The sequence below is a fragment of the Cyprinus carpio genome, chromosome B7 (assembly GCF_018340385.1).
Source record: "Cyprinus carpio isolate SPL01 chromosome B7, ASM1834038v1, whole genome shotgun sequence".
Taxonomy (NCBI): Eukaryota; Metazoa; Chordata; class Actinopteri; order Cypriniformes; family Cyprinidae; genus Cyprinus; species Cyprinus carpio.
Genome location: NC_056603.1, coordinates 10,963,391 through 10,981,281, shown reverse-complemented (window position 1 = coordinate 10,981,281; position 17,891 = coordinate 10,963,391). Strand labels below are relative to the sequence as shown.

At 33.7% G+C, this 17,891-nt stretch overlaps 1 protein-coding gene across 1 annotated transcript in view; it reads left to right on the top strand.

Annotated features, from left to right (window-relative positions):
* LOC109070444 (NT-3 growth factor receptor-like) overlaps positions 1-5,692 on the top strand; it is a 109,018-nt gene extending 103,326 nt beyond the window's left edge. The window contains exons 13-14 of the mRNA XM_042727225.1: positions 2,603-2,733; positions 5,090-5,692. Of these exons, the coding sequence (XP_042583159.1) occupies positions 2,603-2,733; positions 5,090-5,533 (575 nt within the window). The 3' untranslated portion in view covers positions 5,534-5,692. The remainder of the gene's footprint in view (positions 1-2,602; positions 2,734-5,089) is intronic.
* Positions 5,693-17,891: the final 12,199 nt, after the last annotated feature.

Sequence of the window (17,891 nt, the reverse complement as noted above, 5' to 3'; positions counted from 1 at the left end):
GTTTTATTAACAGTTTGTATACTTTATGAAACACTTACTGGTTTTAAGTTAAGTGTTTATTAAAATATATAATTTATTTACAAACTGTCAATTAAATAAGAACTTTAAGCAAGATTATAATCAGTACAATATCTTGCCATAAGGGCAAAAATAAATGTGGTTTTATAATTAGTTATTATATAAAATAAAATATATGATTGATTATAATGTGCATTATTAATATTTTAATAAACAATTAACTTAACATAAATTCATTATCCAGTATATATAAGTTTTCTTAAATAAATAACATTCTTAATAATTGTAATTATAAACAATATTGTTGTCCTTATGGCAAGGTGTACTAGATATAACCTTGCCTTAAGCTGTTTTATTGACAGTTTGTCAACAAATTAAAAAAAATAATAAACACTTAACTTGAAACCAGAATACATTTTATAAAAGTATTCATAATTCACATTTTAATGCATCATATATTGTTTTTCATAGTAATTGTACTTATAAAAATCACATTTATTGTATCCGAATGCATTACAATACTCATCTAGTAATGCAACAATAACATTTTTAAAATGTTAGAATGTGACTGATGTACTTGTTGATCATATGCTTTGATGCATCACATTCTTTAAAGGTATAACAATAAATGTGCATTTATAAGTATTATAATTATTGTAAAATTGTGTATTATAAATTATTAGATTATATAAACTCTGGTTACAGCAAAAGGCTATAAAAGCACATTCAGCTTATTACAAGGTGCATTAGAAGGCATATGAATACTTTCATAATGCATTTTATATCCACAAACACACTTCAATTTGCATTGCCATTTTTTTCCATTATTCTACACTCAGATAAAAAGCACAAAACCTGTCACTGGGTTGCTACCTTTTCAAATGGTACTTTTTTGTATTTTATTTATCTCTAAAATATGCATATTATTATCTTGAAAGGTACACATTAATATCTAAAGAGCACATATTAGACAACACAATATCTCTGTGTGACTTCATAGCAACCACAAGAAGTTGAAGCAATACAACAAATCATTTCGGTTTGGACATGCGCAAAGGTTTTTTTATTTTTTATTTTTTTGATCTGACAGCAGTATAAAAGGATATATGATATATGTTTACATAATGTGTGTGTGAATAATAGCCTGTGTCTGTTGATTTATTTAGAAACTTATATCTACAGTACATAATCATTTGCCTTTATTAATAAAACATTTGGTAGAGGCCAGTGAGTAGATGTGTTTATTTGAAGTGCAAGATTGGATACAGGAAAAGAGAGGGTGTTATGTTTGTGTGTAGTCATATTTGAAGTCTTTTTTGCATTTTTGTTTTTAAAGCTACTTTAAATTCACACAAATAATTGGAAATGACAATGAACATTGATGGCAAAGCATTACAAGTCCCAGGTGAGTTCCCAACAGATGGCAAAAAGAGACCTTTATACAATTGACTCTCATTTGCATCACACTCGTTTTTGTTTTTTTGTTTTAAAAAAGAGAACTCAGGAGACAAAAAAAAAAAAAAAAAAACACACACACACACACACACACACACACACACACAGAAAATATCCAGCTGTGGCTACGAGCAGCAATTCTAGAACACCATCTGCACGGGAACTGACCTTTTACACAATGCGAATAACTCACGATTGAAGCCGTTATTTACACTTGTACACATATGCGTAAACAACACGCACAACGGGCGCATACAGATAACCTGTCAATCATATTTCATTTGGCTCGGTTTTCCACACTCATTTTTGCCACCTGTTCCTGAGGGAAATTGTCTCCTATGATGATATTATTGGGATTACTGCATACCTAGACCTTTCTCATGATTGTATGATCAAATATTATGGGCGTTGATTCACTGACAGTGCTTCTTGTTTTTTATTCATTAAAATAAATACATAAATAAATAATTTCAAACCTATATGCTATGTTCTGTGTAAAACAAGACATGCTGTACAACAAATCATAGTAACCAATTAAAAAAAAATCATTTTTAATTCATTATATTAAATTAAATGAAGCTAAAATGAAATATAAATATTAGATGAAAAACTAAATTAGAAATGTTGCTCTGGCTGTTTTAATATCACTCAGGTACAGTTTAAAGTAGTTTTTAATCTTAAATTTTCAGTTTTCATTTTAGTTTGTTTTAGTAACTTTGTTGTTGTTTTTCATTGTTAATGTCTATATAGATATTTTTTCATTTTTATTTCAGTTTATTTCATTTTAGTTTATTATATTAATCTTATGGGTAACTAACTGAAAAGTAAGTTTAAGATGAAGTGCTAAAATTACATAACTTTACAAAAACGTTTTTTAAACAAATAGTGCTAAATAAACTAAAACAAATAAAAATGGCAAAAGCAGATACAATTTCAACTAAAAATTCAACTAAAAATTAAAATGAAACTGAAAATATAAATGCTAATTCAAAATATAAATAAACACATGCATATGACTATTCCTTTAAAACGTCTCATTTTGCTGCATCACTGTGAACTGATGACCTTGACATACAAAACACAAATTTAATAGCCGGTATGGTTTTCTCTTTCTGCATTTGTCTTTCAGATGTGCAGCATATTAAACGGAGGGACATTGTTCTGAAGAGAGAGCTGGGCGAGGGAGCTTTCGGGAAGGTGTTTCTGGCCGAATGTTACAACCTCAGCCCCACCAAAGATAAGATGCTGGTGGCTGTGAAGGTAAGGCATGTTTTTGCAGTTAAAAGCATCTTCTTCTGACTTGGCTTTGCTTTGACTTTTCTCAAAATAGATGCACTGATCCTGTGCACTCCATTCCATTACCAGGAATGTGCATTGTAAAAGTAAAGCAAATTCCTGCTCTCATTTCACACAGTCTAAAAAAGTTTGGGTCAAAATTTCTTTTTTTTTACTTTATAGGCTTTACTTTTAACTAGGTTAAAGGTACACCATTTTTGTTTCACCAACTTTTTACAATCCAGTCAAATTCTAATAGCTAAAAAAAAAGAAAAAACGAGCATCACCCTATCTTGTTCTTGTTAAATCCAAAATAACTGAATTAAATGCAGTTTTGTGTTCTTACTGGTTCTTAATAGAATGGCAGAGGGGTGTGTGTGTGTGTGTGTGTGTGTGTACATAGTGAAAAAATGTGTGTACATAGTGAAAAAATCGTCTTTACTTTATCCCAAACTATTATTGTGTCCAATGTAAAATATGGGTGCTTTTGAAAAACCAGTTAAGAACTGGTCTAGAACTACTTTCTAAGGCTAATAACATCATTTAACCACTGGAAAGCACTCTCCAAATATTGGTTTTCCACTCAATGTCCAATGTAAAATATGGGTCCTTTTTTTTTCAAAACCAGTTGAGAATAGGTCAAGAATGGCTTCTTAAGGCCAGTATTGTCATTTAACCATTGGAAAGCACTCTCCACATCTGAACTTCCTCCTGTAATCCAATGTACTGCCTCACCAGAGCGATTGAAACTATTATATCATAAAGATAACCAAAGATGCTGAGAAAATACTCCTGTCATGAGGATATCTTATGAACCTGGGGCTGTCAGGCCAGGTCCCACGGCAGGACGCTGCAACAGAAAGACAGCGCGTCAGGACTGCGTTGAGTGGCATGGAGCTAACACTTCCCCTGACGGAAATGAGTGCTTCACCATCACCATCTCTGACAATGCCTCCCTCTGCTTGTGTCAGGGAGATCAGGGGAATTCTGTAATTGTTTGTAAAAACAAATTGCATCGTGTGCCATTACGACTAAATTATTTAATTGGTAGGAGCAGGACTCACCATAAAAATACTAGTAAGCACTTTGGAGTGCCTGGGAAGATTAAATGGTTGTGTTTATAAATGCTTTAATAAGGACATCTATCCTACACAGTTGCCTGGGATTATACAGTAGATATATACAGTATCACATTTCTAATATGGTAAAAATTTATCAAAGCAAATTTATCTAGGTCTAAAAATTAGCATTTCCCAGAAAGTGAGATGTAATTTGTCAGATGGGAAATGTAATGCATGTAATGTTAGGTTAAGCTGTGTCAGGAAATAAAATTACAAATACTCTTGCAGAATGTTGAAAATTGTTATAATTACCTTCGGCCATTCGATAAAGCCATGCAATTGCTTTGTCTTTCCTGATAACAGCATGCAAGTTTGACATCAGGATGTATGAATGAATGTTGTAACTTTCAGTTTTGAGAGAACTATTTTTAACAAACTATTCAAAATTATTTATGTTAATTAAAATACAGCAGAAAGAAAATAAAATATTTATAACAGATAAACTAAAAAGTAAAAAAAAAAAAAAAAAAAAAAAAAAAAAAAAAGGAAAATAGAAATGTTGCCATGGTAACTAATTGAAATAAAAAAGTTTAATCTAAAGCACTAAAACGGAAATAAAAAATAAAGCTACATATAAATATTTACAAAAAAGTAATAAAAATGACAAAAACACATAAAATATTAAAACTGAAACTAAAAATTAAAATGAATGACATACTGAAAAATCTATCATCAAATCTCTTGTGTGCCTGCTGAAAATGTTCTGTAAAAGCAAATTTATCTTGGTCTAAAAATGTGTCAGACAATTTGGTATGTATGAATGAATGAAAGAATAAACATAAGAAAATAAAATTAAATAAATATTTTCCATAATGGTAACTGCTTTTAGCAAATACTACTTCAAAATGTTGAAAATAATAATCCAAATAATATGCTGCAAAATAAGACATTGCATTCTGATTTATTACCTGTTTATGTTCATTCTTTTATTTGAAAACTCCCCAATTAACTTAACCTTTAACATGAAAAAGTTTATGCAAGTTGTGTCATTGCACCACTTTTGTTTTGAGAATTCATGCTATGGCCTTTCATTGTACGTTTTGTCTCATTTCAGTTTATGGCAGACATCCTGAAATGCAATTAGGCATATTTGTTTAACCTCCATCTCATTTCTCCTTGCTTAGAGGACGACTTCAGTAAAAACGTGGCATCCCGCTCTCCACCGTGCATTCATTCTTGTCTGTACATCTCCTAGAGTGAACACACTTTCTGTTTCTCAGACTCTCAAAGATCCCACCCTGACTGCCAGAAAAGACTTTCAACGGGAGGCCGAGCTCCTCACCAACCTCCAGCACGAGCACATTGTGAAGTTCTATGGCGTGTGTGTGGACGACGACCCTCTCATCATGGTGTTTGAGTACATGAAGCATGGAGACCTCAATAAGTTTCTGAGGTATTTTTATTGGGATTTCAGTGGGAAATATAAAGCACAGGCTCCTTGGAAAAACGTGTTTCCAAAAATGTACCTACAAATGAATTCACTGCAGTTTTCAGCTGAAATTAACACTAGAGATAGTAAAACGCCAACAACAATTATCCTTTTTCTAACAAATTATGATTATGAGGGCAGGTTATTGATTAATAAAATATGTTATGACATAAAAATGCTTGTACTAAAGTGCATGATTTGTAAACTAATACATTTTGATGTTTGCATCACATAAGCTCTATATGTATGGCTTTTTTAATGTAGTAAACTTGCTTGGTAGACCACCTGGTACAGTATTGCACTTGCAGGTCAGCCCTGTGAAAACACAAGTCGTGATAAAACAGCTCAACGGTTGATTTAGCAAATGCGTTTTTTATCTCATGTTTACTTTTGATAACACTGTCCAGTTAGGTTTAGGGTAGGAGATGGTAAATGTTTTTCAAAAGTTATAGAATATTAACCTTTGAGTTCCATTCACAGGACATTGCCATTATATGTACAACAGCCAAACTAATAAAACGTTGCCAGACACACTTCTATAATCGCTCACTGGGCATTTCACTAGAAAGTGACAATATAATTTATAGAAATGTTGCCACAGGCATATATTTCCAATGAGTCTGGGCTGGAATTATAGGACTTACATATTATGCACTACCTATGCAAATGCTATCTGAAATTGTAAGTAGTGAAATTATTCTAGCTCCTAAGATGCCTAATTTTGGCCAGAATTTTTGGGAATATCATGTTTCCTTTGTGAATGGTGTCATTTTATCATGTGTTGCAACAAGTAATGAAATTTTAATGTAATAAAGTGGATAGAGCCAACCCAGAAGAGAATTTTATTGCTCACGGGTAGCTCAGTAGACTTAATTGTGTTCTGTTATTTTTATTGAAGAACCAACTTTGTCTAAAATATTTTTCTTAAAATCCTTTAGGATAAATAAAAAATGGACACAGAGAATTATGCTTAATAGCATAGCCAAGATAATTTTATCCGTGAGCAATTTCAAGCATTACTGAGATCTCTTCTGAAGATTTAAGACTTTTTGTTCCCTGGTTCATGTCATCACTGTAATTCAGATATCAAAGAGATCTGAAGGATTTACTGATGGGAAGTAGTGATATATCATTTAAAATGTTTAATTTCACCATGAGATAAGAGACACATAAGGTTACGGCTCAAATCAATCAATTATGAAGTTTGATTTTGATGCTTTATGTAGACAGCTGCCCATGAACAGTAGGCATTAGATACTGAAACAGCTAACTAGGTTTTGAGACACAAGATTCAGTTCATGTTTGAACTTCATTGTATGCAAGGTGGACTGAGGCCATGTGAACTGTAATTTGCAGGGGAGAACTGTGAAAATATAAAGGCAGATAGAGAGATGATTGTCTTGTGGGTGATGATAATAAATTATTATTTTGTATATTGAGAGAATTTTTTCTTACACTTATGCAGATGGCCGGACTTGCATTTCAAGAAAAAAAAAATGATGAAATTCTTTATAGAAAAGCTGCAATGATACAAGTCTGGTTGATTTTCATGGACAGCAAAAGGATTTTGGCAGTAGACTCCAGTTAAGCTTCATGCAGATGATATGTGTTGAATTAAAGAGATTTAGCGAGAATTTAGGTAAATCATATTAGACAAGTCAAAGTACATCATTTGAAGAATACAGCACAATAGTATACTGCCTAGTTTTTTTTGTTTGTTTTTTTTTCTGCCTTGATTTGGATTTTTTTGTTTTTGTTTTTTTCATTTATGTAGTTTTATGTTAAGTTATAAACTAACCAACAGCTGAATCCCAACGTGTGGTTTGGTTTGGTTCATGACTCACAAGCTTATATTAGAAGTAAAAGTAAAAACATAAAAGAAGTAAAAAAACATAAAAGTATTTGAAATGGTAACACTTATGTACAAGGTAAAGACTATATATGTAATCAAATCATAAATAATGATTTAAAACTAATGAGTTGTTGATTATACACTAACATTAAAAAGTTTGTGGTTTATTTTTTATTATTATTTTTTTTAAATAATACTTTTATTCGGCATGGATGCATCTCCTCCTTCAAAGTCAAAGTTTATTTATAAAGCCCTATATTTAAAAAACAGCAAGTGTTTATCAAAGTGCTGTACACAATAATAAAAATATCAATGATACAAACAGTCAACAATGCAAAGGAAGACAATAAGACACCATAAAGACAATAAAAGGAAGCAGCTCTCATGTAGCGTCAAATGCCAGACTATTGAAATAAGTCTTTGGGCAAGATAACAGCAAATGTTTGAGCCTGTCTAATGTAGAGGGGCAAACTATTCCAGAGCTTCGGGGCTGCCACTGCAAATGCTCGGTCACCCCTGCTCTTCAACTTTACCCATGGGACAACTAAAAGCAAATGGTCAGCAGACCTAAGTGCTCTTAGCGGAGCATAGAGCTTGATCAAGTCAGACAGATATTTAGGTGCTAAACCATTAAGAGATTTAAAAACAAATACCAATTTCTTAAACTGAATCCTAAAATGCACAGGTAACCAGTGAAGAGAGGCGAGAATGGGGGTGATGTGTTCCCATTTTCGTGTACCCATCAGCAAGTGAGCTGCCGCATTCTGGACCATCTGCAGTCTGGAGAGAGAGGCCTGAATAATACCTTCATAGAGGCCATTACAATAATCCAGACGAGTTGAAATAAAAATATGAACGAACAAGATTTAACTACAGAGTTAATCATAACCCCCAAATTAAAATAAAAATCTATTAAAAACCCTACACAATTTACACAGTTCTACACAAATTTAATCAATTTACCAAGGTCCAAATCGGATGACTCACAAGTACCTCCCGGCATAAACAGTATAACTTCTGTTTTATTTTCATTAAAATTAAGGAAATTTAGTGCCATCCAGGCCTTAATTTCCTCAAGACTCCTTCCTCAATAGGGGCACTAAAGAACAAGTATCTTTACGTTTCAAAGGTAGGTAAATTTGCATATTGTCTGCATAACAATGAAAAGTAATACCAAACTTCCGAAAAATATGTCCTAAGGGAAGCATATGCAGGGAGAACAGAATAGGCCCCAAAATGGAGTCCTGGGGGACCCCACACGTGAAAGAAGCAGTTGAGGAGACAGTCTCCTAAGCGAACTGAGAAAGTTCTTTCGGACAAATAGGATCTAAACCATCCTAACGCAGTACCCTTAATACCAACACATTGTTCTAAGTGTGAAATCAAGGTCTTCTGGTCTACAGTATCAAATGCAGCCTTAAGGTCTAGTAGATTTAAAATCGCACAGTCCCCTAAGTCAGTAGCAAGTGACAAGTCATTAAAAACCTTCAACAGTGCAGTCTCTGTACTATGTAAAGATCTAAAACCAGACTGAAACACTTTGTGTATACCGTGTAGATCTAGTAATGAATTCAGTTGTCCAAATACAACCTTCTCCAGTAGTCTGAAAAGAAACTGAAGTTTTGAGATGGGTCTAAAATGAGCAAAAACTGATGAATCCAAATTAGATTTCTTAATTACTGGTTCCACTGCTGCATGTTTAAAAGACTTTGGTACAACTCCCGAGGCCAGGCTACTATTAATAATTGCAAGAATTTTTGGACCAATAGTTTCAAAGGAGTCTTTTAAAAGACAGGGAGGAACAATATCCATGCGACATGAGGATGATTTCATTTTAAAAATGATCTCTCTCAATGAGGCAAGAGACACCAGCTCAAACTGATTAAAAACAGCAGAGCACTCAGTGGAAATGGATAAAAAAGTAGATGGGGGAGAAATATTAGCTCTAACAGCCTCAGTTTTATTAATAAATATATTTCTCACAAATTTCAGCAGAAGGCTCTAAACAAGTAGCTTGGGGAGTGTTCAAAGCAGCGTTAATAGTACTGAACAGCACAACTGGCATATGCGAGTTATTACAGATAACATTAGAGAGATACTTTGATTTCTCAGATCTAACAGTTTTTTGATATTTAGACAAGTTCTCCTTTAAAATATCGAAAGAAATCTGCAATTTATCCTTCTTCCAGCGGCGTTCTGCCCTTCTACACTCAAGCCTTACTGCTCGAGTAGTAGCATTCATCCATGGTTGAACTCTAGGTCTTTCTCAACACATCCTAAAAGGGGCCACTGTATCCAAATACTTTGGCAGGTTGAAAAGAACGGAGAGGTTAAATCATCTGTGTTAAGGCCATTGAATAATCATCACCAATGGCATTAATACACCCAGAAAAAAACTTAGCAAATCAATTAAAAATATTATAACAGATGCAAGAAGAAGAAGATGGAATAAAGAATGAAGAATAGATTGGTTGATATAGCAGAAGTAATAGCAGGAGTATAGCAGGAGTAATGATGTTAAAAATTCAGCTTCACATCACAGGAATAAAATACATTTTAAAATATATTAAAACCAAAAACAGTTATTTTAAATTGTAATAATATTTCACAATATTACTGTTTTACTGTATTTTTGATCAAATATATGCAGCCTTTGTGACCATAAGAGCCTTCTTTAAAAAACATTTTTAAAATCAAAACTGATCTGTTTCAAAGTATCTGGTTTGTAAATCTCCCTTCAGATTATGAGTATTGTAGTTCCTCGCTGGGAATTTTACAATTAAATACATATTTTCCAAAATACGATGACTTAAGTGGCTTCACCAGTATTACCTCTTGAGAAATCAAATCTTTTAAACAGTATTGTTGCATACAGTTGAAGAGCACGCTGCTGAAGAGGCACTGACCAGGAGAGATGCACAAATTACAGTTGAGCCCTTTTGAACAGCCACCTTATGCAAATTCTGCCACAATCAGACAAAAATCATTTTCCCTGAGTGAAGAGAAAATCGAAAAATTTAACTGAATAGGTGATTTTATTTCACCAGGCAGTTGAAGTGAAAGCCCATCTTTCTTTGCCTTGACTTACTCACTTCAAACTAGACAGCTTTACAGGATTAAAGGATTAGAGGGGGGAATTATTTTATGAGGCAATAAGGCGGGGCGTTTACTGCCATGCCATGATCCCGTCGATGGCAACCGAGTGCTACGGGGAACGCGCTCTCCACGATGCTTCATAGCCTACACAGATAGCGGCAGGCATGGTATACCCTGTCCTCCCAGCATTTTGTGCACCGTGACCTGGCCACCCGCAACTGCCTCGTGGGTGTAACGGCCTCTTATCTGAAAATTGGAGACTTCGGGATGTCCAGAGACATCTACAGCTCAGATTACTATCGAGTAAGTATCACAATAGCTTAAGTATAATTAACTGTTTTTTTTTGCAGTCAAAAAGCATCATTGTAGGTACAGTGCTTTCTATCTGCACTTCTGGACTGAAATTATAGGAATGTTCTGGGTTATTGTCGGTATTTGTGGCTAATGTCAATTACCACAGAGAATAAAACAACAACAACAACAACAAAACACTCACAGTAAGGCAATATCAACTGAAGTAAAAGGGACAATGTATGTAAATGAATCATTTATTCACCCTAATGATATTTCAAAACCTGTATGACCTTTTCGTTTGAAAAAGTATTTTTGTCCATGAAATTAAAGTCACTGGGGTCCAATTTTATTATGAAACCTATTGACTATCTAATTTGGTGTTCCCAGTCAAAAAAAAAACTGCTAAAAAAGCCATATTAAAGCCATATAAACAATCTAAGCTTAAACACCCCATATTAACCCAAAAAAAGCATTATTTAAAAAAAATAATTATTTCAAAAAATTTGGACATAAAAAAGGAATATCAATAAGGCCTATGATCACTCTGTTCCAAAAATAATTATTATTGATTGATTGATTGATTTATTTATTTAAATATCGAAATTTGGGAAAATTAAATATCTTTTCCAGGTGTTTTCCATTTACAATCCCAATCAATAATGGCCTGCAAGTATCTTTTGCCAAAGGACAGCAAAATATTCATGAGAAATGTTATTTTGATCTTTGTATTCACTCTGTTTAGAGCCCTCCATACACACGCTTGTTGTAATATGAAAAAAGCAGAGAACGAATATTACCGCATTGGACACGTTCAGGTCAAAATCAAATAGCCTGGATCCTGCCAGCAATCCACACATGCTCGATTGTGTTTGTTGTCCTCTCAAACACACTGCGGATTGAGGGGTAGGTCTTAGCTGTTGAACGTCTTGGGTTATAAGTGGCACAAATCGACGTCCTCACCAATGGCAAAGTATCTGATGTTTTTGATAACACGCGATTTGTTGTACAGAAAATAGATTCATGGAAAATCACCAGGCAAACAAGGTCTGTCAAATAGCTGTAAAGGTCCGTTTTTACTTGAAATTACAGGTCACCCTGTCATTTTGGTTTTTAACACCATGTAAATAAACCACTCATGACATTAAATGTCATCAGATATAGGCAAGGTTTTCTTTCTAACTCTCTAAAGGTCCGTTTTTACTTGAAATTCCGCCAAGTGTTTTAAATGGTTGGAGAAATCCGTTATCGGTCATGGATGCATGAATCTGCTTCCCCTGTTCCTAAGCATAAAAGCGTAAATGCCCAGAGAGTAGCTCTAGTGGGGCTGTAATCCATTCTCCACCATGCTGCTTTGCTCTTCATACCCATAATCCAATCTAGCCCTCTACCACTGAGCCACAGACTAGCCGAAATATACCAAAATAAAGCAAAAAACATGTTGCCTTCTTCCTAAAACCCACACCATGCTGATCATCAGCAGATGCAATCAGCAGAGAGATTCTTCATTTTCCACTTTCAATCTTTTATTGTCTAATGGGCTCGTCAATTTTCAAACCGCCAAGCTAATTGCTCTGGTCTAAACCACAAAGCCCAAGGTTATACAGTGGATAGTGGTTTGAATGATTGCTTAACCAATTTTAGTTGCTCGTCTTAATGAGGGATTTGAAAGTAATTTACATTATTTAAGGGCCAGGACATGTGTGAGTGTCCTGTAAGTCTATTATTAAGATCACTGTTACTCGTTTAAATTAGCAATTAGCAATTCACATGAATTTATCCAGTAACTCTAGTACCATTTGAAATACAAATTAAGGTGAGACACATGTAGGCCAACCAGGTACTATAACATACAGCACAACGATAGATAGATAGATAGATAGATAGATAGATAGATAGATAGATAGATAGATAGATAGATAGATAGATAGATAGATAGACAGACAGACAGACAGACAGACAGACAGAAACAGACAGAAAGACAGACAGACAGACAGACAGATAGATAGATAGATAGATAGATAGATAGATAGATAGATAGATAGATAGATAGATAGATAGATAGACAGATTTTCTCAGTAATAAAAATCAGTTATATTAATTTTCTTTTTTATCTTTCTTAATTATACTGCATCAATGCATTAATTCAAATTTGAATTTAACAGTCAACAACCATGCAAGACACTTGTTTTTTTCAGGTTTTTATAGATAAAACTTGCTGATTACTAGAGATGACAGAACATATTGATGTTTTTAATTAGCTACATTTTCAGATGCATTCTTTAGTAAAACACATTTTGATTTTGTTCCATGCAAAAAATAAAAAATAAACAAAAAATCTAATATCACAAATGAGATGGTTTCACAGCAGGGGTACTGCAGTGAACTGATATGAGAAGCATCTGCAATGTATAATGCAGCTTTTTATTTCACTACATCCCTCCCACGGGTACTGAAATAAAGAGTTTGCAGCCATTTTTCTTAAAAAAGAACATATTAGAGTTTATATGAGAAACGGGGCAATGATTACTGTGCAACAGGACATTCTTTCACCACAAAAAAAGGGGTGGGGGGTGGGGGGGCTTGTCTTAAAATAAGTAACAATACTAATTATCTTATCTAATTTTGGTTGTAAATACATCTGATTTAGAATTTAGATATTTTGACTAGAAACAAGACAAAAATAATAAGATATGCCTTGTTTGCAGTGTTCATACTTCATACAGTATATTGTAAATGTTTATAATGTTACAGACATGTCAGCATTGTGTCAGAATGAGTACAGTGTGCGCTAAACAAGTCCATGTCCAACCACAGTACACAAGTGTGATTTCACACATCATTGTTTTATGATAATGTCAGTATACAATTCATAATGTGATGCTATCATGTCTCGCTGGAGAGAAAACCAAGGGTTTGAAGATATAAGGAACTTCCTGTTTGCACCTTCATTTTGCATCCTCTCCCGACTATCACTTGCAATAAGAACAGCTAAAATACAAATAAACACAGACACCTTTAGGCTGAAAAGGTTGCGATAAGTTATTGACTGTATGCAGCAGACAATAGTCACAGGAACTTGGCTAATTTCTAATATGGAGGTAGACATCCATTAGTCTGCTCTCTGCCAGCCGGAAGTAGGATCAATGTAATGGCACACAACAGAGGAAATAGTAATTACAAAGAGAATTTCACGCTGAGCTGGAAGGGCTCCAGCAACACCCGGCAGTCCCGTGGACATGTCCTGCTGGCACAACATGATGAATGAAGTAGAATTGACGTGAATAAGAAACAGATTTGCAAATAAGCCATTTTACTCGAGCTGAGTGCATGCACAATTAATGTATTATTGTTTAGTCAATTTGGCTCAAATAGTTGAGGAACAAATCATTGGTATTATTAAAGCAAATACAATTTATATTTTTATGTTTAATAACAAAGTTTATGTTTTAATCTTGGTGTTTAACAGAGTGGATCAGGATAATCAGTATGATATGCATTATGTCTAATTGTAATATATAAGAATTCCATTTAGAGTCCCATATAAGCTGAGAAGAACAAGTTTATATCTGTTACTATCATTAAGGTCCTCTCAGAAGGTCTGTATATATATATATATATATATATATATATATATATATATATATATATATATATATATATATATATATATATATATGTATATACACACACACATTCTTCTTTATTTTATTTCATAGGGTTTGGAGTTTGGAGCACAGCTTCTTCTCTTCTAAAAAGTGCGATTTGTTTGTTCTTCTGAAAAGGCTGCATTTATTTGATCAAAAATAGAGTACAAACAGTAATATTGTGAAATATTATTTCAATTTTAAATAACTGTTTTCTATTCTAATATATTTCACAATGTAATTTATTTCTGTGATGCAAAGCTAAATTTTCTGCATCATTACTCCAGTTTTTGGTGTGGATCCTTTAGAAATCATTCTAATATGCTGATTCGCTCCTCAAGAAATATTTATTCTTAATATCAAATGTTAAAAATATTGATAATATATGATTTATAAATATGTGCTGCTTAATATTTTCTGGTAACAGTGATATTTTTTTCCAGAACACTTTGATGAATAAAATTTTTTGAAAGAACAGCATTTATTAAAATTTATTTTTGTAACAATTTGAAAGTCTTTACTGTCATTTTTGATAAATTTAATGCAGCCTTGATGAATAGAAGAATTACGGTTTTTTTATTACTGATCCCAAATATTTGAATGGTTGTATATATTTACAGCATTCATTCTCGTTGGTGCTCTTTCATGCCCTCAGTAGGGTCTGTGCATCACGCTGCTTCAGCACAGTTCATTGCACTAATGCACTGCCTCACAAACACACACAACAGTGTCTCTTTCCTCCTCAACAGTGAGCGCTCAGTTTGAACTTACTGAAACTACACATAGCAACCTGTAATAAAAATATGCATTGCATGCATCTTTTTAGTTCGCCAAAAGAGCTTTTGATAACCAGTTAGATCTAAACTAATAGACGAAGCTGTTCGCTTGTTTACAAAAAGAGCGAAATGTCATTGATACCACGTAAGATGTTTGTGAGCAATGCTTGATGTTTAATCTTTCTTGTAGGTGGGAGGTCACACCATGCTGCCCATACGCTGGATGCCTCCGGAGAGCATCATGTACAGGAAGTTCTCCACCGAGAGCGATGTTTGGAGCTTCGGAGTCATTATGTGGGAGATCTTCACCTATGGAAAACAGCCATGGTTTCAGTTATCCAATAATGAGGTAAATGTTCGCAAAACCATTGTTAGAACATCAATGTGAATATGACATTTTTAGAACGTGAGTGTGATCTCTACAGACGGGGTGTAATGCTGTCGGAGAACAGGTTAGAAGCTCACATCTCACCACACACATAGTTCGGCTGGAAAACCTTGTGAGCCGTCTACCTAGAAAGTATTTTAAGGCATCATATGTGAACTGACATGAGGGATGTTAAAAAAAGGTAGAATAGGTCCAAAGTCTGAATTATATATCCATTTCTCATGGATTTGTCAGTCCTGTTTTACATTATGTAAAGCTCATATTCATGCTCTCATAGTCTCTCTATATATGTGACCCTGGAGCACAAAACCAGTCATAAGTAGCACAGGTATATTTGTAGCAATAACCAACATTACATTGTACTGTATGGGGCAAAATTATAAATTTTTCTTTTATGTGAAAAATCATAAGGATATTAAGTAAAGATCATGTTCCATGAAGATATTTTGTACATTTCCTACTGTAGATATATCAAAATTTTTGATTAGTAATATGCATTGCTAAGAACTTCATTTGGACAACTTTAAAGGCGATTTTCTCAATATTTTGATTTTTTTGCACCCTCAGATTCCAGATTTCCAAATAGTTGTGTATCAGCCAAATAATGTATATCCTAACAAACCATACATCAGCTCTCAGATTATGTTTAAACAATGTGTTATATTTAATTATAAATATATTTTATATATTTAACTATTATATACCTCTTTTTTAATATTTCATCATATTTATTTAAAGAAATTATATAAAAAAATAATTCTGTCTAATAAAAAATTATTTTAAACAATGCTTTACCATTCAAAAGTGCGGGTTCTGTAAGGTTTTTTATTTTTTTTAAAGATACTTTTATTTAGCAAGGATGCATTAAACCCTGGGGAAAATGCATCCTGGTTTCCACAAAAATATTAAGCTGCACAACTGTTTTCATCATTGATAAGAAATGTTTCTTTAGCACCTAATCAGGATGTTACACTGAAGCCTGCAGTAAAGATACTGAACATTCAGCATTTCATCACAGGAATAAATTACATTTTGAAATATATTAAATTAGAAAACATTTATTTGAAATTGTAATAATATTTAAAAATTTTACCATCATGTTTGATCAGAAAAAATGCAGCCTTAGCTTCTTTCAAAAACATTTTTTTTTCCAAACCTTTTTGACTCCAAACCTTTGAATGGTAGTGTATATGTGTGCTCAGTATTTTTATGCTAATACAAATCAGTTTGGAGTTTAGTGTGAACAAATTATGGGAATGGGACAAATAGAGAGTCAAAATCCCACCATTGTTTCAACCAACGTTGCTGTATCAGACTGATGCTCAAACCAATAGAGTCACAGTGTGCAACATTAGTTCTATTAGAATGAAATAGCATGAAAAAGTAAACACACCACCTTTAAATCAGTTGCAGACATTTGCCCATTTCAGTCTCTCTCTTTTTTGCAGGTCATTGAATGCATTACCCAAGGTCGGGTTCTAGACAGGCCTCGCCTGTGTCCTAAGGAAGTGTACGACCTCATGTTAGGCTGCTGGCAAAGAGAACCGCAACAAAGACTGAACATCAAAGACATTCAGAAAGTCCTTTATGCTCTGGGAAAAGCCACGCCTGTCTACTTGGACATCCTTGGCTGAGACTGGTGCGACGGCTTGCACCAGAATCCAACACAATCCAGGAATAACCAAACAAGCCCTTTTCCCCGCTTCGGCGCTCCACTGTAAAAACACCAACACGTCGGAGATGGACTTTAAGTGCCTGCAACACTTTTTTTCGATACACTGAGTATACAGAAAAAAGTTTAAAAAAAATATTTAAAAACAAACTTTTACATTTTGTTTACAGTATATAGTGTACAGAATTATTCTACAAAGAGAAAAAAATTTCCTAAAAAGTGATGGAGAAAGCAGAATGTTGCCTTCGGTGTGGCGGCACTGTGTTTGAGAAATGATGATTTTCAGTGTTTCATTTTATAAGCATATATACACACATATATGAATATATTTTTTATTTATTTTCTTTCATTTTGAAGGTAAAGTATGGGTGCCTGTCATGTTTAGTGCTGTTGATATATTATCTTTTCAAGACGGCTACTCTTTGGTTCTGCTCTGCTTTAACAGCTGGGATTTTGTGAGGAAAGCTTTATTAGGTTTCGATTATTTTGCCGATGCTGTGGTCAGCATCCTTTTCTCTTATTTTTTTCTTCCTGCAACTTTGATTTGATGATCTATAGCTCTCAAGCAGGCAACTTGGAACCTTTAGAATACTAAAGCGTTGATATATTTTCATTGTACGTGATTGTAGGCTATATACTGTAAATTTATATTCTTGTCAGCCTGTTAACTTATTTTTTTTTTTCATGTGTTTTGATTTCTTTTTCGACACAAGCGTTATTTTGTGAAGTACTCTTTAGAAAGAGTCAGCCAGGAGAGAACATAAATATCACACAATATCTTAAAATGAGCACTTGGCAGCTCATAAATAATACAGGGTCTCTAATATTGTCGGAGGAAAATGCATCATGGCTGAGTCCAGTCTGTAACCAT